The 27,724-nt window shown below is 45.6% G+C and overlaps 1 protein-coding gene across 1 annotated transcript in view; it reads right to left on the bottom strand.

Moving 5' to 3' along the window:
* The window catches only part of mfsd2ab (MFSD2 lysolipid transporter A, lysophospholipid b), an 85,794-nt gene that overhangs the window by 56,860 nt on the left and 1,210 nt on the right, over nt 1-27,724 (bottom strand). Inside the window, exons 2-3 of the mRNA XM_085962676.1 lie at nt 20,993-21,118; nt 19,590-19,714 (exon numbers count right to left, since the gene is read on the bottom strand). Coding sequence (XP_085818802.1) covers nt 19,590-19,714; nt 20,993-21,118 — 251 coding nt within the window. The remainder of the gene's footprint in view (nt 1-19,589; nt 19,715-20,992; nt 21,119-27,724) is intronic.

Below are 27,724 nucleotides of genomic sequence, written 5' to 3'. Positions count from 1 at the left end.
TTTAGGAGTTGGGCGGTGCGGAGGAATTTTTCGAGGTTTGCGTCATGGTCCTGCAAGTCACGGCCGCAGATGGTCACATTGTCCAGATATGGGAAAGTGGCCTGCAACGCATTTTGATCTACCATCCGGTCCATCTCCCTTTGGAAGACGGAGACCCCGTTGGTGACGCCAAAGGGAACCCTAAGGAAGTGATAGAGGCGGCCGTTTGCCTCAAAGGCAGTGTACTGGCGGTCCTCAGGGCGGATGGGGAGCTGGTGGTACGCTGATTTCAGGTCAATGGTCGAGAAGACGCGGTACTGCGCGATCTGGTTGACCATATCAGCTATACGGGGGAGTGGGTAGGCGTCCAGCAGGGTGTAGCGATTTATTGTCTGGCTGTAGTCGATGACCAGGCGCTGCTTCTCGCCGGTCTTAACGACCACAACCTGGGCTCGCCAGGGGCTGGTGCTGCCCTCAATAATCCCTTCTTTCAGGAGCCGCTCCACTTCGGTTTTAATGAAAACCCTGTCCCCGGCACTGTATCGCCTGCTCTTTGTGGCGATGGGCTTACAGTCGGGGGTGAGGTTAGCAAACAGTTGGGGGGGGGGGGGGGGGGGGTGACTCTGAGTGTGGAGAGGTTGCACCTGGTGCGCGGCGGGCAGTTTGGAAGCTGCTGGCTGCGGACTGTGAGTGGGGGTAGGGGTCCACCGTACGCCATCGTAACACTTTTAAGGTGGCACTGAAAATCTAACCCCAGCAGGACGGCAGCGCAGAGGTCAGGCAGGACCAGAAGTTTAAAATGATCGTACACGGTCCCGTCTACTACGAGTGTCACCACGCAGTAGCCGCCGATGTCCGCCGACTGGGACTCGGAGGCCATAGAAATCCACTGTTGCGCAGGCAGGACTGGAAGAGAGCAACGCCGCACCGTGTCGGGGTGGATGAAGCTCTCCGTGCTCCCAGAGTCAAAAAGGCAGATTGTATCGTGACCATTTACCTTAATGTCCATTGTGGAACTGGCCAGTTGGTGCGGTCTCGCTTGGTCCAGTGTAACGGATGCCAGCGTAGGGGTCGGTGTGTCGCTGCGGGTATCAGATGAGGCGGTGTCAGGGGCCTGCTGCGTCCCAGCTGTCGTCCAAGATGGCGGCGTCCATGATCCCCATGTGGCTGGAGGCGTCCAAAATGGCTGCTGTACCGGTGATTCGCACATGGCCGGGGAGGTCCAAGGTGGCGGCCCGCATGGCCCACACGCGGCGCTGCTGGGTTTCGGGGTGGCTTTGGCCCTGCAGACGCTAGCGTAGTGTCCCTTCTTCCCGCAGCCCGAGCAGATCGCGTTTTTCGCCGGGCAGCGCGCTCTGGGGTGTTTTGCCTGGCCACAGAAGTAGCATTTCTGGCCTTGGGGCACTGCTGTCTGGCCTTGGGACACTGCTGCGGTAGTTGGGCCGTTGTTGGGGTGTGGCTGGGGTGGCACGGCGCTATGAGGCGGTCCTACCGTGTCCCAGGCTGTCATTCCCCGCGGCGTCCACGGTGCAGAGGAGTAGGCATCCATGCCCTGGTAGGCTGCATCCAACGATAGTGCGAGTTCAGAGGCCTTGTTGAGGTCGAGGTTACTCTGCTCCAACAGTCGCTGTCGGGTGTAATTGGATCTGTGGCCCGCTACAAAAGCGTCCCGGATAAGTTCCTCTGTGTACACGGCGGCCTTTACATCCTTACAACCACAGGCCCGGCCAAGCACAGACAGTGCCTGAAGGTATTCCACGGTCGATTCCCCAGGTTGTTGTTTACGACTCCCCAGGAGGTGCCTGGCGTACACTTCGTTCACTGGGCGCGTGTACTGGTCCTTGAGGAGCTTGATAGCGTCCGCGTACGAGGTCGTGTCTTGGATGACCGAGTACACTCGGTGGTTCACTTTGGAGGTCAGGACATCCAGTTTGTCCTCGTCCGATTTGATTGCTTCGGAGGCGGTCAGGAATTTTTCGAAACACTTAAGCCAGTGAGTAAACTTGGTGGATGAGTCCGCCTCCCGATGATCTAAGTCCAGGCATGCTGGTGTGAGGATCTTCTCCATTATAAAAATGTTGTTAATAAAATTGATGCGCTATCAATTACTCATAAAAGACTGAGAGTTAGAAGAGTAACTAAAGGCTTTTATTAACAACAGAATGGAGGTCTGCCTCGCGTGGTCGACCGGTCCATGATACTAAGGGCTGGGGAGCAGTCACCTTTATACTAGGACCTGTGGGAGGAGTCAGCCGAGGCATGTACACAATGGAATACAAACAGGACAAACAGGAATACAAACAGTGGTTTACCACACACTGCACTTGTGCAGGCCAGGTACGTATCTGCACTTGAGTGGTGATACTGATTTTCACGGGAAACTGGTGCTTCAGTGACGAGCAACGGTAACTGTGGTGCAGTAGCCTTATCTTGTGTGCCTCACTCTTGAGAAACTTGTTTCATTGTGGTTTCAAAATAGAACAGCAGCATTATCACTGTGGAATTCAATGAGAAATACTGGACGACTGCTTTTTGTTAATATGAATACAACATAACTACATTTTGTTTCAATTAAGAGTGTTCCCTGAATCAGACAGTACAAACAACGCAGACCATTTCCAGAAGAGTGGATTTTCCCAAGCTTGTGATCGTTGCTTTTCCACACTGGTGACTTCAATGGATCTGGAATGAATCCAGAATCCGTTTTCAGATTTGCATGTGCCAGCACAGAGTATAAATGGGCTACTTTTTTTTTTGAATCCCCAGCATGTCCCACTGTTACTTCCAAAATTCAGTTGCCAGTTATTTCCCTTCAATTGCTCCCCAGAGGCGAACTTCAGCTATGGAAGTTTCTTGTGCCGTGAAAGCAGCCACTGAAAACACCCAGCGTAGCCCACACAGCCAATCCAAAAGCCAAAGGCGTCACCAACTGTCTGAAGTCCAACTAGCCCTTAACATACATATTTCACGAGTTGTCTATTATCTGAAATGGAATCCTCCATATAGCATTTAGCCCCAGATCTAACTCATTAGAAGTTTATGGTACAGGAGGAGACCATTTGGCCCATCGTGTCTGTGCCGGCCGAAGAAGAGCTATCCAGCCTAATCCCACTTTCCAGCTCTTGGTCCGTAGTCTTGTAGGTTGCAACCCTTCAAATGCCTATCCAAGTACTTTTTAAATGTGATGAGCGTTTCTGCCTCTACCACCCTTTCAGGCAGTGAGTTCCAGACCCCCTCCACCCTCTGGGTGAAAAAATTTCTCCTCAACTCCCCTCTAAACCTCCAACCAATTACTTTAAATCTATGCCCCCTGTTTATTGACCTCTCTGCTAAGGGAAATAGATGCTTCCTATAAACTCTCTCTTGGCCGCCTCATAATTTTATACATCTCAATCAAGTTTCCCCTCAGCCTCCTCTGTTCCAACTCTGTCCAGAAATTGTGCAATCTTGGTCTTGCATCATGTTTTAAAATATTTCTATATTATGTCTTGTTCCTGGGAAATTGTTGCTGGTCCAATGCGCTGGGATTTTAAAATGGAGCTATGAATGCTAGGATTTCCTTTGTTCATAGAAACATAGAAGATAGGAGCAGGAATAGGCCATTCGGCCCCTCGAGCCTGTTCCGCCATTTAATGAGATCATGGCTGATCATCCAAATTCAGTACCCTGTCCCTGCTTTCTCCCATATCCCTTGATCCCCTTAGCCTTAAGAAATATATCTAACTCCTTCTTGAATATATTTAATGAGTTGGCCTCAACTGCCTTCTGTGGTAGAGAATTCCACAGGTTCACCACTCTCTGGGTGAAGAAATTCCTCATCAGTCCGAAATGGCTTACCCCTTATCCTTAGACTGTGACCCCTGGTCCTGGACTCCCCCGCCATCGGGAACATCCTTCCTGCATCTAGTCTGTCTAGTCCTGTTAGAATTTTATAAGTTTCAATGAGATCCCCTCTCATTCTTCTAAACTCTAGCGAATACAAGCCCAATCGACCCAATCTCTCCTCATACGTCATTCCTGCCATCCCAGGTATCAGTCTGGTGAATCTTCACTGCACTCCCTCCATGGCAAGAACATCCTTCCTCAGATAAGGCGACCAAAACTGCACACAATACTCAAGGTGTGGTCTCACCAAGGCCCTGAACAACTGCAGCAAGACATCCTTGCTCCTGTACGTGAACCCTCTCGCTACGAAGGCCAACATACCATTTGCCTTCTTAACCGCCTGCTGCACCTGCATGCTTACCTTCAGCGACTGGTGCACAAGGACAACTAGGTCTCGTTGCACTTCCCCTTCTCCCAATCTATTGCCGTTCAGATAATAATCTGCCTTCCTGTTTTTGCCACCAATCGGAATCTGTGGATAGAGGAAACATACAATACTGGGTAGGGGCAGATGGGTGCTAATTTCCTGTGGGCACAGCCATTAAAGGGTGCATCATGCCAGATGTCAGGTAGGAATTAGCAATCAACTCATCAGCGAGGTGGGTTCTGTCCTCTTCCCGTCCACTTGGGTGACAGAAAGAGAAAAAGCTTAGGTTTTCTTCAAATGCACATTCCCAGTGTGCAAGTCTGCTTTGATCGGAGGTGTGATGAGCTGCCTGGCGAGGTATATGTGACTTGTAATCGCGCCACCTGGTGACTACTGATGTATTATAATAATAATAAACCACATGGGCAGTACAGTTCTTACCGGAAGCCATGTTGTGCAGTTGTACATATATGCTGTGTCCCAAGATATCACAGAATTGGCAACAAGGATGGGATTGCGGATTCCCTTGTTGAAATTTTTGTTGGAGGATAATCCTACCAACCGACGGAGGGACCGTTAGATGTTCTTTGGTTTGCAGGAAAAAACCCATAAAAATCCAAGGTAATTTTAAGCACACGTGGCTGCACTGTCGACATTGCCAGAGTCCAGATGGCCACGCCTAGGGGAATAATAGGGTGCTTGGGTGAGTTTGATCGCAACCGAGACTCTTTGAGCATATGTGGAGTGGCGAGAAATGTTTTTCAACCATGAATAGTATCATTGAAGTCCCCGATGTAAACCGTAACCGGGCGGTTTTAGAAAGGAAACGGGCTATTTTTTTGACTGAAGCAGGCCCCGAGGTGTATGAAATCCTGAAAAATTTGCTTGTTCCCGCCAAGCCGAAGGACGGGCCAATGAAGTTGATTCTAACCCAGCACTAGAGTCCTGAACCCCTGGAAATTGCTGAAAGTTATTGTTTTGGAACACACGATCAATTAAATGGTGAGGGTATCAGTGAGTACATTGTAGCTTTAAAAGAGCTATCCATTCACTGTCATTTTGGAAACTTTCAGGACCGAGCTTTGTGCGACCGCTTTGTTTGTGGGTTGAAAAATGAACGTCTCAGAAATAAATTGTTGACAACCCCTAAACTTGACTTTTGACTTAGCTTGTCAGACAGCTAGGTCGATGGATATGGCCGACCGATACTCCAGAGAGTTCCCCGCCATTTCCAGTCGTCAGACAACCAAGGTGAATCAGCTGCAGGCTAAAAGTTAAAGGCAGTTGGGCCCCAAGGTCTCAACAACTGGCCAAGGTAACAGTGCATTGAAGTCGTGCTATCGGTGCCTGGGACAACACATCGCTCAAAGCTGTCCATATGTGAAGGCAGAGTGTTTCTACTGCAAGAAAACTGGGCATCTTGCGAAGGCGTGCCAACAGAAGAGTAAACCGACTGGCAATGCTAGAAGTAGAAATCACCAGACACTGCATACCGTTGCAGAGCAGCAGCAGGACGAGGATTCTTTGGGGATTCACGTCATCAGGAGCACGAAGGTATCTACCAGCGATTCGCGAGGTATCATCATCCAAGTAGATGTCGCAGGAACCAGGATACCCATTGAAATCGACACTGGTGCCTCCGGTAGCATAATACCGGAATCACTATATCGCGACAAGTTTTGTGATTATCGACTAGAGAAATCGAAGGTAGAGCTGCAAGGTTACTCGGGAGAGCAAATCCCTGTAGTAGGAAGTGCCACCATACCAGTGAAATACAAGGATCAATGTCAGAGCTTGCCTCTCAGTAGTGGCAGGAGACAAGCCTGCCTTGATAGATAGAAATTGGTTGGGATCACTGAAGCTGGATTGGAATGAGATTTTTCAGGTGGATGTGAAATTTGCATCGAAAGATGATGCCATCAAGCAGTATTCGAAGGTGTTCAGTGAAACAGGCAGTCCGATCCAAGACTTCAAGGCAAGTGTCAGAGTGCAGAAGGACGCAAGAACAGTTTACCGCAAGCCACATCCCATACCATACGCATTCAAGGGGAAAGTTGAGCAAGAACTCAAAAGACTAGAAACTGAGAACATTGGCCTAGAAATTCAGTATAGCCACGTTTGGGGCGCTACAGCCGGGTGGCCGCTAAAGTTTGCGCCCGGCGCAACTTCGCGCCACCTTCGCCGATATTCACTGGCATCGCCCCAAGAGGTTGCTGCTGCGCTAAAACAGGCGATGCACGACTATCATTAGGCGCTAAGCCGGCGGCCCGGGGCGAAACCCCCGAGGGCGGGCGCAGCGCAGGTGCGGCGAGCTGCTGATTGACGGCAGACTCTCTGGCGCCGGTGAGCTCTTAAAGGGGGAGGGTGGATTTGTTTTTTTGAAAGGCCGAGACTGGTGTATTTGTGTTTTTTGAAAGGCTGAGGCTGCTCGATTTGTGTTTTTGGGGGGGGGGGGGGGGGGGGTGGGGGGGGCTTCTCTCCATTAGTTTGTTACGTGGGAAGGGCACAGAGGTATCAAAGTAATAAATGTTCTTAAATCGCACTGTCCATGCTTTCTTTTGGAAGTCCTGGTTGCCCTGCTCGGCTGAGGGCTTGGAGCGGCTACATTCATCTTGTGCAAGCCATTCCCTGAGAGGGGGCCTAGAACCGACGTTCAATAAGCCGCCGACGGGCGGCCCTTGCACTTTCTGCCTCCCTCCTGAGCTGGTCCTCCTCCTCTGGTGGTCAGCCACTGCCACCAGACATTGGAGGAGTCCTGCGGATAGCCAGGTTGTGCAGCATGCAGCACACGACCACGAAATGGGAGACTCGCTCAGGCGAGTACTGTAGGGCTCCTCCGGAACGATCCAGACAGCGGAACCGTTGCTTCAGGACGCCGATTGTTTGCTCAATGAGGTTCCTGGTTGCTTGATGGCTGTCATTGCATCCCTCTTCAGCAGGGGTGCTGGGCGCACGGAGCGGGGTCATCAGCCAGTTGCACAAAGGATAGCCTTTGTCCCCGAGAAGCCATCCTCGTGGGTGAGGCTGGGCCTGGAACATGTCTGCCACAGAAGTCTGGCGCAGGATGAAGGCATCGTGGCTGCTGCCTGGAAAGCGGGCATTGACAGCTAGGATGATCTGCCTGTGGTCACACACCAACTGCACATTGAGCGAATGGTAGCCCTTCCGGTTGCGGTAATCCTCGGCATGCTCTAGAGGTGCCCGCAAAGCCACATGCGTGCAGTCAATGGCACCCTGCACCATGGGGAAGCCCGCTAATGCTGCAAAGCCCATTGCACGCTGTTGCTGCTTGACAAGGGCCATGGAGAAGGAGATGAACTGACGTCTCCTTCTGAAAAGGGCATTGGTCACCTGGCGGATGCAGCAATGTACGGCAAACTGGGAGATGTTGGAAATGTCCCCAGCAGCGGATTGGAAGGAGCCGGTGGCATAGAAGTTGAGAGACACCGTCACCTTCACTGCCACCGACAGAGACGTCCTGCTCCTCAGCTGTGGCTGCAGATCTCCACGAAGCAGGTGGCAGATCTCAGTGACCACCGCCCTTCAGAATCGCAGCCTCCGAACACACTGCTCGTCAGACATGTTCAGATACGAGAACTGCTGGCGGTATACCCTGGGTGGGTAAGGCCTCCTTAGCCGACGCCTGTTGCCCCTTCTCCCTCTGGCCATGACTGCCACTCTCTCACGGCGCGCAATAGGCCGGCGCCACTGAATTTCCGGTTTGGGGCGCACAAAGGGCGTTGCACGATGAAATGGCGTCAGGATCTGCGCGCGCAGCTGAGCGCACGCAAAGGCTTTGCGTCGCCGCTAAATCTTTACTGAAGTTGGGGAGAGGCGCAGATCGCGCAGCGCCCGGCCGCTAGCCGCCTAGCGCCCCACATCTCCTCCTCCTAAGGCGCTAGCAGCTGGCGCAAACAACTGAATTTCTAGGCCATTATCTCTAAAGTAGACCGGTGTAATTGGGCTACACCAATTGTTGTTGTGCCGGAGTTGTTTCAAAACTCAGTGGAGTACTTCGGGCACAGAGTAGACAAAGATGGTTTACATCCAACCAAGGGAAAGCTGGATGCAATCAGAAATGCACCCACTCCCAAGAATGTCTCTGAACTTCGGTCATTTTTGGGTCTTCTTAATTATAAGGAAAGTTCCTCCCAAACTTGGCTACATTGTTACATCCACTGAATGAGCTGTTGAGAAAACAGGTCCCTTGGAAGTGGTCAAAAGAATGCGACACAGCATTCAAAGAGTGTAAAACCCAGTTAGTAGAGAGTACCATGTTCGTTCACTGTGATGTATCTAAGGAGATCAAGCTAGCGTGTGACTTCTCTCCACAGAGAGTTGGGGCAGTGATCTCTCATGTACTAGATAGTGGGGAGGAGAGACCAATTACTTTTGCTTCACGCACTCAGTGCCAGTGAGCAGAATTATTTGCAGATCGAAAGGGATGCTTTGTCATTAATTTTTGGTATCAAGAAGTTTCACAAATACTTGTTTGGTCGCAAGTTTACCAGTTACTGACCATAAGCCCCTGAAAGCAATCCTCCATCCAAAGTCCCCAGTTCCAACCTTAGCTGCAGCCCGAATGCAGAGATGGGCGTTGAATTTGTCAGCGTATACGTATAACATTGAGTACAGGCGATCAGCTGATCACAGTAATGCTGATGCTATGTCCAGGTTGCCATACCTATCACAAGTTATACACAATAAGGAAGAAGTGTTCTATTTCTCATACATTGATGAGCTGCCAGTCAGAGCTGAAGAGATTGGTAGGGTAACCAAACGTGACCTCAATTATGTGAAAGATGTATGATTACATAGCAAATGGATGGCCAAACCAGGTATCAGAGGAAGATATCCATCCATGCTTCATTCATAGGAATGAATTGTCAGTGGATAAAGACTGTATCATGTGGGGAGTAAGAGTGGTTATCCCAAATAGGTTCAGGTCTAAATTGTTAGGAGATTTTCATGACCAGCACCTGGGAATGTGCATGACCAAGAGTTTTGCACGCAGTCACTTATGGTGGTCAGGTTTAGATAAAGAGATGTAGTACATAGTCAGTCAGTGTACAAGAAGAAACCACCATCAGTACCATTACAGCCATGGAAATGGCCTCCCAGAGTGTGGCAAAGGTTACATGTAGATTTTGCCGAGCTAGAAGGACAGCAATTGTTCATAATGATAGATAGTGACTCGAAGTGGGTAGAGCGGTTTCCGATGCAGATAATAACAAGCAAAACACTAGACAATTTGCGAAGATTGTTTTCTTCATATGGCCTCCCAGAAGAAATTGGCCCAGAACTTGGTGTCGGGGGCTTGCCGCACGTGCAAGCCCCCGATGTGCACTTACCCTGCGCGCCGACATCTGAAACCTGGCCCGCAGTGGATTTCCTGTCAGTGGCCCGGTTCTGATGTCGGCGCGCTGTGCTAACCTGACCCAGCGGCGTAGTTAGTGCGATGTGCCGGCTGGGATCAGGTGAGCACTGTTCAGCCAATCAGGGGAGGGGAAACTTCATTCATAAGTTTGAGAGTAAGAACTGTCAAACTCATGAGAAGTACTGTACCCCAAAACACTACTTAAACTTTAAATAAAATTTTAAAAAACATCCCAATCATTAAATTAAGTATAAGTTAAAAAAATAATTTAAACAATAATTTTTTTTTTTGAAAAAAATAAATTTTTAATAAAAAAGGGTCTAAAACTAAACTTACCTTATTGTAGATTCTTTAAAATAATAAAACTGTGGGAAAAAAAATTCTAAATTGCACTAAAACACCACTTACCTGTAAAAATAAATACTTACGTGTGCTTTTCACAAGCGTAAAGACCGGAGGCCTTTACACATGCGCAAATCCCCCAAAACAGAGGAAATCCAAGACGCACGTGCTGCCCCCTACAGCGCACGCGCTAGCCTCTTCACCTCTTGGGTTAGAGGAGAGGAAATGCCGGTTTTCAGCGCATGCTGAAAACCGGCATTTCCTCCGGCCAGACGTGCGAGTACCCCTTCCGTACATGAGTTCATGAGCAGAAACGGTGTGAAACATACCAAAGTTCCACCACACCACCCTGCTTCAAATGGTGCAGCAGAGCGCACAGTACAAATTGTCCAACGGGCCCTCATCAAGCAAATGTTGGATCCAAATCCAAAGAAACGTCATTTGTCGTTGGGCCACAAACTGGCAAATTTTCTGATTACCTATCGGAATACTCCTCATGCCACTACCGGTAGAAAACCAGCAGAGTGGTTTCTCAAACGACAGTCACGAACGAGGTTCTCGTTGTTAAAGCCAAACTTGGCACACTCCGTAACAATCAAGGCAGAAAGAGAGTCATGATAAAGGTAGAGTTAGAGAGAGAAGTGTGAAGTTGAACTAGAAGGTTAGAATGAAGAACCATCACCATAAATGGTTAAAGTGGTTACCAGGAAGAGTAGTGAAGATATGTGGCCTTCGGACATATTTGGTCAAGATGTTTGATCATGGAAAGGTTAGGTTTGTTCACATTGATCATATCTTACCGACAGATGTGGAAGGAGTTGGAAGCTGGGATGATTCCATTTATTCTGATGAGTCAGATAGTCGTGTTACAAGTAGAGTACCAGTAACAAATCCTACATCAGATGTACCAGAAACAAGTCCAAGAGAAAGTCAGAATTTAAGTCTGAGCCCCAGTCAGGCAGACAAACAGTCTGAAAGTGTACAGTCCAAATGTAGATCAAGGTCAGCCCTTGGAGAAAATTCTCCTCAGGCACAGCCTAGAATGAATCAGTCCTTCAACAAGATCTGAAAGTTCTGTTCAAGGAAGAAGGTATCCTCTTCGAAACAAAAAAACAGCAGTAAAGTTTAATTTGTAAAGATGGAAAATAAGTTCATATCTTTTGTTTGTGTTACAGAATTCTATAGTAGAATTTGGAAACAAAAAATGGGTTCAATTTGAGAAATGTATACCAAGAGTTGTGTAACATAGAAACATAGAAGATAGGAGCAGGGATAGGCCATTCGGCCCCTCGAGCCTGCTCCGCCATTCAATGAGATCATGGCTGATCATCTAAATTCAGTACCCTGTCCCTGCCTTCTCCCCATATCCCTTGATCCCTTTAGCCTTAAGAAATATATCCAACTCCTTCTTGAATATATTTAATGAATTGGCCTCAACTGCCTTCTGTGGTAGAGAATTCCACAGGTTCACCACTCTCTGGGTGAAGAAATTCCTCCTCATCTCTGTCCTAAATGGCTTACCCCTTATCCTTAGATTGACCCCTGGTTCTGGACTCACCCGCCATCGGGAACATCCTTCCTGCATCTAGTCTGTCTAGTCCTGTTAGAATTTTATAAGTTTCAATGAGATCCCCTCTCATTCTTCTCAACTCCAGCGAGTATAAGCCCAATCGACCCAATCTCTCCTCATACGTCATTCCTGCCATCCTAGGTATCAGTCTGGTGAATCTTCGCTGCATTCCTTCCATGGCAAGAACATCCTTCTTGCGACCAAAGGCGACCAAAACTGCACACAATACTCAAGGTGTGGTCTCACCAAGGCCCTATACAACTGCAGCAAGACATCCTTGTTCTTGTACTCGAACCCTCTCGCTACGAAGGCCAACATACCATTTGCCTTCTTAAATGCCTGCTGCACCTGCATGCTTATCTTCAGCGACTGGTGCACAAGGACATCCAGGTCTCGTTGCACTTCCCCTTCTCCCAATCTATTGCCATTCAGATAATAATCTGCCTTCCTGTTTTTGCCACAAAAGTGGATAACCGCACATTTATCCACATTATACTGCATCTGCCATGCTTCTGCCCAATCACCCAAACTGTCCAAATCATACTGGAGTGTCTCTGCATCCTCCTCACAGCACACACGCCCACCCAGCTTTGTGTCATCCACAAACTTGGAGATATTACATCTAGTTCCCTCGTCTAGATCGTTTATATATATTGTGAATAGCTGGGGTCCTAGGACCGATCCCTGCGGTACCCCACCAGTCACTGCCTGCCACTCAGAAAAAGAGCAGTTTATTCCAACTCTTTGCTTCCTGTCTGCCAACCAGTTCTTTATCCAAGTCAGTACCTTGCCCCCTGACTTGTATACCATGCAAGTCAGGTACAATGATTACATACAATGATTATTTGCTATGAGTAACTTCTTCAATAAGGAGGGAGAAGTGTAATAGCGCCACCTGGTCACTACTGATGTATATAATAGCGCCACCTGGTCACTACTGATGTATATAATAATAAAGCATATGGGCAGTACAGTTCTTACCAGAAGCCATGTTGTGCAGTTGTGTATATATATGCTGTGTCCCAAGATATCACATACCAACATTCCCTGTCCTTGAATTCACTCTGTACACCCATATTTCCACATCATGGCAGTAAGATGGAACTCTCTAGAGCTAAAACACCCAATTACATTCATCCAAAATTAAATTAAAGGATTTTGAAAATGGACTCAAGAATTTCAAATCATGTTGGTTTAAGAAAACAGTTTAAAGTATATGTGCAAGTTAAATACTGTGTTACTGATCGTTTGATTTTTTTTAAATTCATTCAAGGGATGTGGACGACGCTGGCAAGACCAGCATTTATTGCCCATCCCTAATTACCCTCGAGAAGGTGGTGTGAGCCGCCGCCTTCAACCGCTGCAATCCGTGTGGTGAAGGTACACCCACTGTGTTGTTAGGGAGGGAGCTCCAGGATTTTGACCCAGCGATGATGAAGGAACAGCGATATACTTCCAAGTCAGGATGGTGTGTAACTTGGAGGGGAAATTACAGGTGGTGGTGTTCCCAGGCGCCTGCTGCCCTTGTCCTTCTAGGTAGTAGAGGTCGCAGTTTTGGGAGGTGCTGCAGTGCATCTTGTAGATGGTACACACTGCAGCCACGGTACACCGGTGGTGGAGGGAGTGAATGTTTAAGGTGGTAGATGGGGTGCCAATCAAGTGGGCTGCTATGTCCTGGATGGTGTCGAGCTTCTTGAGTGTTGTTGGAGCTGCACTCATCCAGGCAAGTGGAGAGTATTCCATCACACTCCTGACTTGTGCCTTGTAGATGGTGGAAAGGCTTTGGGGAGTTAAGAGGTGAGATGGAGGGTGTCCTCAGTGTGAAGATGGGACTTCGTCTCCACAATGGCTGTGCGGTGGTCACTGCTACCAATGCAGTCATGGACAGATGCATCTGCGACAGGTATATTGGTGAGGACTAGGTCAAGTAGGTTTTTCCCTCGTGTTGGTTCTCTCCCCACCTATCGCGGGCCTAGACTGGCAGCTATGTTCTTCAGGACTTGGCCAGCTCGGTCAGTAGTGGTGCTACCGAGCCACTCTTGGTGATGGGCATTGAAGTCCCCAACCCAGAGTACATTCTGTGCCCTTGCTACTCTCAGTGCTTCTTCCAAGTGGTGTTCAACATGGAGGAGTACTGATTCATCAGCTGAGGGAGGGTGGTAGGTGGTAATCAGCAGGAGGTTTCCTTGCCCATGCTTGACCTGGCAGATTTCCTTCCCTAAAGGACATTAGTGAACCAGATGGGTTTTTACAACAATCCGATAGTTTCATGGTCACGATTACCAACACTAGCTTTTTATTCCAGATTTATTTAATTAATTGAATTTAAATTCCTCAGCTGTCATGGTGGGATTTGAACTCACGGCTCCGGACCATTAGTCCAGGCCTCTTGATTACTAGTCCAGTAACATAACCACTATGCTTCTGTATAAACTTATGTATTGCAATAAATTACTCTTTTAGTTTTAGTCTGAACTACATGGTCTGTCAGCAAGGTGCTTTCCTGCCTATCAAAGAGAAATAGAATGCATGGTGGGCAACCCGCATAAAACTCCAAGGCAAAATAACTCGGTGGAAGGGTGATTGTTAATCCTGCAGCACACTAACCCATTCACCCCACATAGAAAGCTAGACATTTCGCATCATAAAAGGCACCGGGATACCTACAGAAACTGCCTTTGATGTGACTTCAAATAACGAGTACTGGGAGCGAGCCTCTATTACAGTTTTAGTAAATCAGATCTCTGGAGTTCAATAGAATTTAACTTGGGAGGGAGGGAAAGAACAAGAGGGGAGATCTCAAAGTACAACACTTGTCTGAAAGCTGATTTTAAATAATTTTACCTTGCGAGAGTGCAGTCAATGGCAGATGAACGGTTCTACCATTGATTGCACTTGTTAGTATAAAGTGGGGGAACGCTAGAGACGTGACAACATTGGAGACTTATATTATGTGCATCTCATGAGGTGCTACCAGTCCATTTACCTTTTATAGGCAAGGTTTTTTTTTACCCCCCCCCCCAGGACGATGGCACCAACCAACATAAACAGCAGAGGGCAACGAACAGAGATTGCAGGGCCAAGTTTGAGGGCTGCGCTTCCAGGGCTGTACATCTAAATATAAAAAGCGGCTTTAGGGAGACTTGGGAAGCTGCTGATCGAAATAAATCTTCCAACATTGAGATGGAAGCAGATACAATACTTCCAGTGTTGTCCCATCTGTTGCTGAGCTCCCCCTAGCCTGATACCAGCAGCAAACTGAAATGGCGTTTCCATTTCAACACATCAATTACAGAACTTTTATATAAAAATAAATGCAAAAAAAATTACATTGATTTCAGCACAATTCTAATATGAGTAAACTGGGCAGGGCTTTTTTTTTTTTAAAAAGGCACAGCCGACATGCTGAGGACCTGTTCAAAATTTCTGGCAAAGTTTCAGTTACTTTTAACATATCAAACAGTCCACTGCAATTTCAAATAAACCATGGTATTTCCTTTAGGATATAAATCTTTGAGCTGTTGCATGATCACTTAATTCTATAATAGTTTGCCATTTCAAAAATAAACTATTACGGTCAAATCAAATTGGAAGCCAAACTACATGGGGGAAATAGTGTTCTTGCAGGTGAACTTCCTTCATTTTGTGGGGTTTGCAGTGAAGCACTTTTACCTCCTGTGCCGGTGCCCAAAGCAAGAAATAGTCAATCTTTTGAAAGAGATTCAATCCCAACTTTAGAGCCTTCCAGTCCATAATCAAGCACGCCGCCAAAACAAATTCCAAACTCTCTACAAGTACCTTGCATGTGTATTGTAACTCACATTTATGTGGCGCTCCTCGTACAACACGTTACAATGGCGAAAGAGGGACATCAAGCAGGAAGTGAAGGGATTTAGGTGGAAAAACAAAGGCGTGTTTCAACAGGATAGTGTTTTACAAGGCTTTTAAAGGCAGGACAAAAGATAGCATGGCACAATGGTTTTGAAACAGAATTTCAGACAGTAGGTATGTAGGAAACTTCTTTACCCAAAGAGTGGTGAGAATGTGGAACTCGCTGCCACAGGGAGTGGTTGAAGCAAATAGTATAGATGCATTTAAGGGGAGGTTGGACAAACATCTGAGGGACAAGGGAATAGAGGGTTATGCTGTCAGATTTAGATGAGGAAAAAAAGAGGAGGCTCGAGTGGAGCATAAACACTGGCATGGACTTGTTTCTGTGCTGTATATCATGTAATGACTCAATGATCAGCCTCCAACAGTGTCTAGGCAGTGAACAAACAATAATTCAGAGTCAGAAGAATGGAAGGTGTGGGACGGGATTAAGGGCTGGAGAAGGTTACTCAAATAGGTTGGGATGAGGCTGTGGAGATATTTCAAAATATGGATGATGATCTTACAATCAGCCCAGAGTTCTGGGTTCAGTGAAGTTTGTGAAGGGTGGCGGTGGGGAGGCAGTGTGGACAGTTTGGAGAGCATTAGAATAATCAATTGTCAAATGAATGAGGGTTTCAGCAGTGAGGGGAATGAGGCTGGGGCATAAGTGAGCGATGTTCTGGAGGTGGAAGAAGACGGTTATAGCAACAAGCCAGATGGGAGGGTGAAAACTCAGTTGAACAGCATGGCAAAGCTGTGCACTATCAGGCTCAGCTTGTTCCGGGTGCATGAATGCTCACCCTTTCAAAGCCCTGTGGAAACACTGGGGGAGGGCAGGGACTTGGCATATCCAGGTCTCGGTCTAATTTGTGACCTTTTTAACTGCAGTCCAACAATAGAACTCTTACCAACGATGCCTCAGGTCAAACAAATGACTAACGCCTCTCCAGGCTCTGTCAAGGGTCAAATCTCTAGTCGATATTTATAGTAACTGCAGTTATAAAGTATGTCACCAAATATAATTCTGAAATCAGTGCCATTAGACTCTAATGTGTATTTATTTTAGTGGTGAATGTACCAAACACTAACTGTAAATAAGTGACTGAAAACATTCACAGTTTCACAAGCTTATTTGGATCCTAGTGGGTTGACAGAGTTGTAATAGTTTGGTGGGAATGAGAGGGAGAGAAGTGTGTTTACTGATGTAAAACTGCTGCTGTTTTACCTTGCCAAAAATAAGGGGAAAAAATGACTAAGCTTCACAGAGGCACCAGAGATGGGGCACAGACACGCAAATCAAGAGCTGCAGTTGCCAATTTATTTCAGCAGGAGTCAAGCTCTAGTCTGACTCCAAAGAAGAGACCACATTGGAAGGACCATAATTGTACCATGTGACTGGTGTTTTATGTTTGGACAACCCAGTTTTTAAAACACATACACAGAAAAACATGTGCCAGGAATCAGATCCTGCTGTCACATGTGCCAAGGTTCCACTGGCAGTCGTGTAGCTTGTGAATAAAGCTTTTACTTTTCTCTGTCTATAGCAATCCTAGTTGGGCAGAAGAAATAACCACTTTAATGTCCTGGCAGGATCTATTTTATTCCTTGCTACCATCAGTTTTCAGGAAGAATATGTAAATGAGTGTTTAAATATTCCTCAGCCAGCACATATGCCAACAATACTGAAAGGTACTGTATATTGTTTTTAGTGCTGACATAGAGTTGCTATTGGTGTCAGCTCTAAGGCCATAATGCAGATAGTAAGATAGTATGATTGTGTTTAAATCCTTTCTGTCAGAATACAAACAGAGGAGACAGGGAACTCTATGCACTTCATTCAACATTTACAGATACACCCCATAGAATGGGGCTGAAAACCAGTGACCCTTCAGGAGTCCTGCAAAGTAGGCCACTCAGATATGTCAAATCCTGGCCTTCTGTCAAAGTTTCCTGAAGGTTTTATATGGGGTGGAGCCTCTGCCCACCCCAAACAAGGCCATTGGTGTAGGAGACCTGAACCCGATGCAGGGATTCCCATGTCAAAAGGAGATATTAGGACAGGTGACCAAAAGCTTAGACAGAGGTAGGTTTTATGGAACATCTTAATGGAAGCAAGAGAGGTGGAGAGGTGAAAAGGTTTAGTGAGGGAGTTCCAGAGCTTAGGGCCCAGGTAGCTGAAGGCACGGCCACCAATGGTGGGGCGATTAAAATTGGGGAGGCATCAGAGGCCAGAAGTGGAGGAACACAGAGATCTCGAAGGGTTGTAGGGCTGGAGGAGGTTACAGAAATAGGGAGGGGCAGGCCATGGAGGGATTTGAACACAAGGATGAAAATTTTAAATCTGAGGCATTGCTGGACCGGGAGTCAATGTAGGTCAGCAAGCACAGGGGTGATGGGTGAACGTGACTTGGTGCGAGCTAGGATACGGGCAGCAGTGTTTTGGATGCGATCTCACACCCACCTCCCCACAGATCAGCAGCGAGACAAGATGATGGTCAACCTGTTGCATCTGTAATCATCCCATGGGTTTACGTCACAGGGCTGCCAATGGCCATTTTTAATTATCAGAAGGATGGTGGGCTAATAATATTAGTGACTCCAGGACCAAACTCTTGCCGCCACCTAAAGACGATCAGTCCTTTAAGGTTAACTTTACATATTGAATGCATCTGCTCAGAATTCAACTGCACTTTAACTGAATAGCCCAAGACTAGAACAAAGTGGAAAATTGCTGCTATCCCTGTTACAAACATATATAAATGATGGCAGGAAAACACCAGCTGGTCCAGTGAACCTGGCCCACACAGTCATGACGTCTTAAGCATCATGATTCACAACACCCACACACTGACCAGCAACCATGGAATCTCCTGGGACAGGCAGACAAAAAATACTTTAGAAACGAGCCAAAACTTTGCTTTTGAAAAAAAATGGTTCAAACATGAAGCCAGAAGCCTGGTTCTAAATACATGAAGGTAGAAACTTTACCCCCTTTCTCCGGGATTGGGGAGGAGGGGTGGGGTGGGGTGGGGAGAGCGGAATTTCAGTATAGTTGTGACGTTTAGAGTGGAACCCGGATCGGTCAGGTTTCTATCCCATTTAAGTTAACATGGGAATTCTGGGGGCAGTGGCACTTCTTCAACCCTCCCCATGTCCTAGCAACAGTTTGGAATGTGTCTTGGAACATTTTTGAGCCACTCTGGGAATTCCACTCAACTCTCCTTTCTTAGGCCCATTCTCACCCACCGGATGGCCCCAGATGAGTACAAGCCTAAAGGTCATTGATCCCAGAGGGGTCGTTTACCTTCAAACGGCTGCCCCTCCATTCCCTGCAGGGAGTCACGATTGTTTAAGTAGTTTGATCTTGGGCCTCATAAGGCCCTTGGGCTTCCTCCCTTGGAGCATCAGTGTCCCACTCTGATTCTCCCGCAACAAAGCAGGGTGTCCACCTCTGTTCTGTTCTATAGGTACAGAATAGATGCTCCAAATATCTAAATGACCCATCCCTGGGATCTGGGGCGGGGTCATGAGGTCAAAGTGTCGGGTGGAAGTCTCATTCCATCACATCCTAGCCATGCTGGGTGGAACTTTTAGGCTGTTATTTAAACTCCATGAGCAGCAAATTCTCTGTGGTTACAAAAATAGAACTTTCTAACTTTACTATTGAATTCAAATTGAGCTCAGGAATGTTGTAAGAAATAAATCAGCACATTTCTTATACGGAGAATAAGACACAAGTAATCGCCTATGGATATAGTTATGTGGTCTAAGGTCTGAGTCTTGGACCAAAATAAGACATTTTAAATCAGTTATATTTACACAGATTCTTACTGCAAACTTCTCACTATTAAAAGTCATTCTGTGGTCACAACAGAAGCTCTATTATAGTCAGTCACAGCACTGAAACTTTTGAAGGTAAGCCCGATAATCACTGCTTTGTCAGTTCGCAGGCATTTGTAAGAGTGAGGTTTGACTCTGGACTGCCACATATATAGCATAACATTACGACCTGCACTGAAGTGTGATCAGTGAGACAACATTAAATAGAAAATGCAGGGTTTAGTCAAATATGCAAACTTACGGCTCCCTTGCTTTGCATTTAGTGAATAACTTTTCATAGATAAAAGTTTTTCACGCTCTGCTGATTCAGATCACTAATATACATGTGAAACTCTGAATCACAAAAACCTTCTTACCATGGCAACAGTCTCCCGAATCTTGTCCATTTACTTCTGCTTATGAAAAAACCAACAGCTGGATCAGTGATGGCATCCCAGGCTCGGCCAATGAAGAGAATCAAGGATGCAGACGATGGATCAATCTGTGTTGCAAGAAAATGTGGATACACAATTAAGCAGAATAAAATGACTCATTTGCACTGTACAAAAATAAATTGGCTTTCACGAGAGGAAGATAAAAGGTTTGCACCTAGGAGACACTTCATTATTGCCCAAATGCTATCTGTGGCATTCAATCCATGGCTTAACTTACTAGCCTAACGAATATCTGTGAGCTACTATACTTGAACTTGGCTGACAAGATTCCTTTTGCTATTTTTCTCCTCCTCATCAATTTTCTCCCTTCTCCTAATGGCATTAACTCCGTGCTGGGCTACTGGTCTATGAATGCTGACTCTCCTCTGGTACCCCAACCATATGGCCATTATTCACCATGTGAGCCTTGAAAATGAGTGTCGCCAAGCTATTTGATCATGGAAGCATCACATCCCAGCCTGATCCTGTCTCTACTTGACCTTCACACATAATCATTCCCAGCAGAGATCCTCGGATAGCGAGCAGGAACCTCACTTTCTCTCTTGCTAACCCAGGCTCACTGCGGTCAACTCTAATGCCCCTACCATTCGCCAGCTAAAACCAGCTAACCAAGAACAGACTGCCGATTAAATCTGGCACCTTCTTCATCGCACGGCATAGCTACTCATTGCATTGGAGATGGGGGTGCAGGGAGAACAGTAGCGGAAGCATTGAATACATATGTGTATAGGAGCTAATGATTTTTCAGAATTGCCCAGTCAATTGAAATCTCCCAATGCAGAAATAGCTACACTCACCATCATAATTGAAGGTGTTTCTCAGTTCTAGAAATCATTTTTTGCAGTAACTAAATGATGGGATCGCAGGTATAGGTTCTGCAGGCTTGCAGCAGCTTTTAATTCCCACAAACTTCAGTTTTACAATGCAGGTATTACAGCATTTTGGGAGGTAAATACTGTATTGGTCCAGGCCGGTAGTAGATTCCATGCATAAGATTTGTAAGTCCGAATAATCAGCAAAGTCCATCAGGTATTTGCCATAAGTTCATTTTTTGATCTGTCTTGCACCATTTCCCTACTGATAACCAATAAGAGAAATGTAAAATAGCAACAGAAAATGCTGGAAAAACTTCAGCAGGCCAGGCAACATCCGTGGAGAGAAATTAGAGTCAATGTTTTGGGTCAAAACCCTTTATCAAGACTAATAGAAATGTAAACTCTTACTATTTTACTTCACACTTCTCATTTAAGTCAGTAGTAATTAACCTGGACTAATTATTCAATGAAAACAATGCATATTAATATTATTGAATCAGCAGGTCTTACCTGTGCTACATCCAACAGGTAAATTTGTAGGAAGAATCCTATGGCACATCCTGTTATCTGGTAGGGTGCTCCACCAATAGCATAACATAGCTTGTTGCATACTGAGAGATTCTTTCTCACTTCCCTCTGAAATCAAAGAGTGAAATATGTTAAAAAGATAAGAATATGAGCCATCATTTATTGGGCTACACTATCAATGATGATATTTGTAGGGAGTTTTCAACTCATTTACTGACAATATTAAAAACTGATACCAGTCCCAGTGTCAAATTGAATTAACAGCGATTATTTCCACATTCTATCAGAACAGATATACTTAAAATGGCCGATTCCAGCCTGTAAAATAATGTATTTGTCTATTATGTCTGTCCTGCTTTAGGGAACACAGGCTGGAATTGGATATTTTCAGTGTAATAATTCTCAATAACAAGTTTTAAAATAATTAGCTCTACAACAGCTCAGTTGGTAATGCCAACATGTGGAACCAGAAGGTGCCAGGTTTGATTCCCAGTGTGTGGGTTGGGTGGAGGGCAGGGCGGGTGTCGGTATGGGGAGAAAGAGTCAAGTTTCTATCCAGTGACTTGTGCTGGTAAATTTACTTGTGAGGACAATAATAATGTCCCCATAACTGAGTAGCCTATTAACACGGGCGATGTTTTTTTTCATTATTCGTGGGGAAATTAAAAACCAGAGCATGTCAGGAAGGGACAGAATATATAAAAAGATAAAAGGTAAAGTAGTAAAGGGGGTAAAAGCAGGAATAAATAGTCACAAAACATATTTAAAAGTTATTTATCTGAATGCACGCAGCAGTCGTAACAAAATAGACGAGTTGACGGTACAAATAACTACACATGGGTATGATCTGGTGGCCATTACAGAAACATGGCTGCAAGGTGACCATGACTGGGAACTAAACATCCAGGGGTATTTGACAATTAGGAAGGACAGACAGGAAGGAAAGGGAGGTGTGGTGGCTATGTTAATAAAGGATGGAATCACTGCAATAGTGAGAAATGATATTGGGTCAAAGGATCAGGATAGTGAAACAGTTTGGGTGGAGATAAGGAATAATATGGGGAAAAAGTCACTAGTGGGCGTAGCCTATAGGCCTCCTAGCAGTTGCAACTCTGTTGGTCGGAGTATAAATCAGGAAATAGTTGGGGCTTGTAATAAGGGAACAGCTATAATCATGGGAGATTTTAACTTTCATATTGACTGGACAAATCAAATTGGGCAGGGCAGCCTTGAGGAAGAGTTCATAGAGTGCATTAGGGACGGGTTCCTTGAGCAGTATGTTACTGAACCAACCAGGGGGCAGGCAATCTTAGATCTGGTCCTGTGTAATGAGACAGGATTAATAAAAAATGTCCTAGTAAAGGATCCCCTTGGAATGAGTGACCATAACATGGTTGAATTCCCAATTCAGTTGGAGGGTGAGAGAGTTGGATCTCAAACCAGCGTACTAAGCTTAAATAAAGGAGACTATGAAGGTATGAGAGCAGAGTTGACTAAAGTGGACTGGGAAAATAGATTACGGTGTAAGACGGTACATGAGCAGTGGTGTACATTCAAGGAGATATTTCACAACTTTCAAGAAAAATATATTCCACTGAGGAAAAAGGAGCATAAAAGAAAAGACAGACATCCGTGGCTACGTAAAGTAATAAAGGACAGTATCCGACTGAAAACAAGGGCATATAAAGTAGCCAAATCTAGTGGGAGGATAGAAGATTGGGAAGCATTTAAAAGCCAGTAAAGAATAACTAAAAGATTAATTAAGAAAGGGAAGATAGATTATGAAAGTAAACTAGCAAAAAATATAAAAACAGATAGCAAGAGTTTCTACAGTTATATAAAAAGAAAAAGGGTGGCTAAAGTGAATGTTGGTCCCTTAGAGGACGAGACCGGGAAATTAGTAGTGGGGAACATGGAGATGGCAAATACGCTGAACAAATATTTTGTATCGGTCTTTACAGTAGAGGACACTAAAAATATCCCAACACTGGACAAACAAGGGGCTATGGGGGGGGGGGGGGGGGGGGAGGAGCTAAACACGATTAAAATCACTAAGGAGATGGTACTCGGTAAGATAATGGGACATAAGGCGGATAAATCCCCTGGACCTGATGGCTTACATCCTAGGGTCTTGAGAAAAGTAGCGGTAGGGATTGCGGATGCACTGGTGGTAATTTTCCAAAACTCCCTGGATTCAGGAAAGGTCCCAGCAGATTGGAAAACTGCTAATGTAACGCCCTTATTTAAAAAGGGAGGTAGACAAAAGGCTGGAAACTATAGACCAGTTAGCCTAACATCTGTGGTTGGTAAAATGTTGGAGTCCATTATTAAGGAAGCAGTAACAGGACATTTGGATAAGCATAATTTAAATCGGACAGTCAGCATGGTTTTATGAAGGGGAAGTCATGTTTGACAAATTTGCTCGAATTCTTTGAGGACGTAACAAACAGGGTGGATAAAGGGGAACCAGGGAATGTGGTGTATTTGGACTTCCAAAAGGCATTTGACAAGGTGCCACACAAAAGATTACTGCACAAGATAAAAAATCATGGGATTGGGGGTAATATACTGGCATGGGTGGAAGATTGGCTATCTAACAGAAAACAGAGAGTGGGGATAAATGGTTCATTCTCGGGTTGGCAATCAGTAACTAGTGGTGTTCCGCAGGGGTCAGTGCTGGGACCCCAAATCTTTACAATCTATATTAACGATTTGGAGGAGGGGACCAAGTGCAACATATCCAAGTTTGCCGACGATACAAAGATGGGAGGGAAAGCAGTGAGTGAGGAGAACATAAAAAACCTGCAAAAGGACATAGACAGGCTAAGTGAGTGGGCAGAAATTTGGCAGATGGAATATAGTGTTGGAAAGTGTGAGGTTATGCAATTTGGCAGAAAAAAATCAAAGAGCAAGTTATTATCTAAATGGAAAGAAACTGCAAAGTTCTACAGTACAAAGAGATCTGGGGGTCCTGGTGCATGAAACACAGGAGGTTAGTGTGCAGGTACAGCAGGTGATCAGGAAGGCCAATGGAATCTTGACTTTTATTGCAAGGGGGATGGAGTATAAAAGCAGGGAAGTCTTGCTTCAGTTATACAGGGTACTGGTGAAGCCACACCTGGAATACTGCGTACAGTTTTGGTTTCCATATTTAAGAAAAGATATACTTGCTCTCGAGGCAGTTCAGAGAAGGTTCACTCGGTTGATTCCGGAGATGAGTGGGTTGACTTATGAGTAGGTTGGGCCTCTACTCAAATGAGAGGCGATCTTATCGAAACATAAAAGATTGTGAGGGGGCTTGATAGGGTGGATGCGGTGAGGATGTTTCCACTGATGGGCGAGACTAGAACTAGGGGGCATAATCTTAGAATAAGGGGCTGCCCTTTCAAAACTGAGATGAGGAGAAACTTCTTCACTCAGAGGGTAGTAAATCTATGGAATTTGCTACCCCAGAGAGCTGTGGAAGCTGCGACATTAAATAAATTTAAAACGGAGATAGACAGTTTCCTAGCTGATAAGGGAATTAGGGGTTACGGGGAGCGGGCAGGGAAGTGGACGCGAGTCTAGGTTCGGATCAGCCATAATCCTACTGAATGGCGGAGCAGGCCCGAGGGGCCGTATGGCCTACTCCTGCTCCTACTTCTTATGTTCTTATGTTCACGGCATGTGGGCATCGCTGACAAGGCCACATGCCTCGTTGCCCTCGAGTGTCTTGCTAGGCCATTTCAGAGGGCAGTTAAGAGTCACAATTAGACCAGATAAGGACAGCCGATTTCCGTCCCTAAAAGGACATTAGTGAACCAGATGGGTTTTTACAACAATCCGGTAGTTTCATGGTCACCATTACTGATACTAGCTTTTTATTCCAGATTTATTTAATTAACTGAATTTAAATTCCCCAGCTGCCGTGGTGAGATTTTAACTCTTGTCCCTGGATTACTAGTCCAGTAACATTACCACGATGCTACCGTTCCCTACGCTGTACCAGAGGGTACCCGGGAGCTGTATACTGATTGATTCTTTCTCACTTCCCTATGCCTTCAGCAGAAGAGGAGGGAATTAGTAGAAGAATAAGACAGAATTCACAAATAAAACCCACAGCAGAAATGTTCAAAGGCATTTTGATACCGGAGACAGAAACTCTACAGTGACTGACACATGCAAGTCATTTAAGGTGAAGGGTTTTCCAATTTCAAAGATTTATCCCAGGGAAGAAAAAAGTACTGAAAATACATAATCATTGGAAAAATAGAGGACACTTACTACTCAAAATAATAGATGTATGAAAACTATACAAGCCTGATCCAAGCTCGAGTTCAGAAGTGGTGTATTTTTGTACTGCACTATTCCGAACAATTTAGTTCCACACCCTTTCTAATTAAGCATTATAGACAATTTTCTACTTGCTCTGCCCACACACTTACTAGTAATTATAAAGTAGTGCCTGTGATGTATTCAATACATTATAATCTAATCCTGCCTTTAACATATCGAGCCATGAAATAAAATGATTTGAATTCAGAGATTACAATATTGTATTAAACAATCTCCGACAGCAGAATTCCCCCTCCTCAGCTCCCTGATGATTTAGTACCACATAACATGGTGTATTTACACTGAGATACACAGGCCTGAAGGTCCCTGATTCAACTGCCAGTTTGTACTGTTTTTAAACAGACTTACAAATGGTATCAGTGACCCTGGCTAGGAAGGTTTACGTAATATTAAACTAGAGAGGGGGGAAAATAGCACGGATTCCTGCTCTTGTTTGACATTCAATGACTTATGCTGAAAAGTTGTGGACATCAGGCGAGAATGGGAATTCAGCTGTGATGCCCTCCTCAGTCAAACACACTGCCAACATTCACAGATGAAGAATAGTCACTTGGGCAAGGCATTGGAGGGCAAGTGACATCCACGGTACCGTAATCCAGCATGCATCAGAAGTTGAGAAAAGGGGGGGGTAAAATTGCTAAGACTCCTCAGTTACTGTCTTCCTATCCCCCTGATGCTGTTAAATGGTGTTTTAGTTTCAGTATTATAGCTAATGTACTACTTTCTGGTGCTCAAAAATTGCAACATGCTGGAAGCAGCATTCTTAATTCAAGTCAGCTATATTGAATTTTTTTTTAATTTTTTAAAAAAGGTGTGCATGGATCATTTCAGAGAACGTGTCGTATAACTGCCCTAGGGCTATAAGCACAACTACAACATTGTACTTTGCTTTGGTTCTGACCAGGTTAGGAGGAAATCTAGGAAAGGGGAGGGGGGGGGGTTCTAAGGGTGTAATATAACCAGAGAAAATATCAAAATCGGCATGAAAATCCTGAATCCTGAGTTGCCCTGGTCCCCTGGAATAAAGAGGCTGCATCATTTACCCAAATTTCTCCGAAGTCCGATAAACTTCCTACATTTTACAGGAGGAAATGGATGCTTTTCACAGAATCACAGAAACCCCACAGTGCAGATAGAGGCCATTTCGGCCCATCGAGCCTGCACCGACGCATATCCCACCCGATCCCCGTAACCCCTACACCAACACATATCCCACCCTATCCCCGTAACCCCACATATTTAATCCCCCTAACACTAAGGGTCAATTTATCATAGCCAATCAACCTAACCCGCACATCTTTGGACTGTGGGAGGAAACCGGAGCACCCGGAGGAAACCCACGCAAACACGGGGAGAATGTGCAAACTCCACACAGACAGTCGCCCGAGGCCGGATTCGAACCCGGGTCCCTGGCGCTGTGAGGCAACAGTACTAACCACTATGCCACCGTGCTGGTGGTTATATCAGAAAACTTGGTTAAAGATGGGCAGGAATGGGAACTAAACATTCCTGGCCACAATGCATTCAGGAGGGATAAGGAAGGAAAAAAGAAAGGACGGGGTGGCAATATTGAACAAGGATAATATTACAGTTCTACAGAGAGACGATATACTAGAGGGTTCAAAGACTGAATCTATTTGATTAGAGAAAAGCAATAAAATGATACTGGCGTGTAAGATCGTTATTTTAGATCCAGAAACAGATCAGCGGCTGATTTATAACCGGGGGCATTCTGTGCCCCCTTCCCATGTGCTTTTTAAAAGGAATTGAACAATCTCTGGGGGGTTTCCCTCTGGGAAATGAAATTGTGCTGGGTTCTGATGAAGGGTCTATTTCTTTTCTCAGAAACTCACTGACCTGCTGATGTGGTTTGATTTCAGTTTTGGAGCTAGTTCTATTTGAAGCAGTTGGTGAATTCCACTTGCACTTCCTCCATGTGGTTAGATCAGATACTAGCCAAACGTGCGCCGTCTCTAACTAACTGAGTACGCAAAACTAATCCTGTGTCATCGCCTCCAGATTTAGCACTAATTTACACCACAAATCAACCTGTAGTAACCTCCCAGGGGCTGACTTTCAAAACGTTTACCTGCTGCACTAACAAAAATGTAGAGGGTGTCACAGAATAATAATCACAGGTTAGGTGGGTTCCTCTTCAAATAGGTAACAAACGTTTCTGTCTTTCGGATGAGACATTAAATCGAGGCCCCTTCTGCTCTCTCAGGTGGACGCAAAAGATCCCATGGCACTATTTTGAAGACCAGGGGAGTTATACCCGGTGTCCTGGGCCAATATTTATCCCTCAATCAACATCACAAACAAATTATCTGGTCATTATCACATTGCTGTTTGTGGGAGCTTACTGTGCGCAAACTGTCT

Source organism: Somniosus microcephalus, chromosome 20 (genome assembly GCF_052327205.1).
Source record: "Somniosus microcephalus isolate GS21.2 chromosome 20, FLI_Smic_1.0, whole genome shotgun sequence".
Classification (NCBI taxonomy): Eukaryota; Metazoa; Chordata; class Chondrichthyes; order Squaliformes; family Somniosidae; genus Somniosus; species Somniosus microcephalus.
The sequence above is the reverse complement of the archived record's forward strand: the minus strand, read 5'-3'. Positions and strand labels throughout refer to the sequence as shown.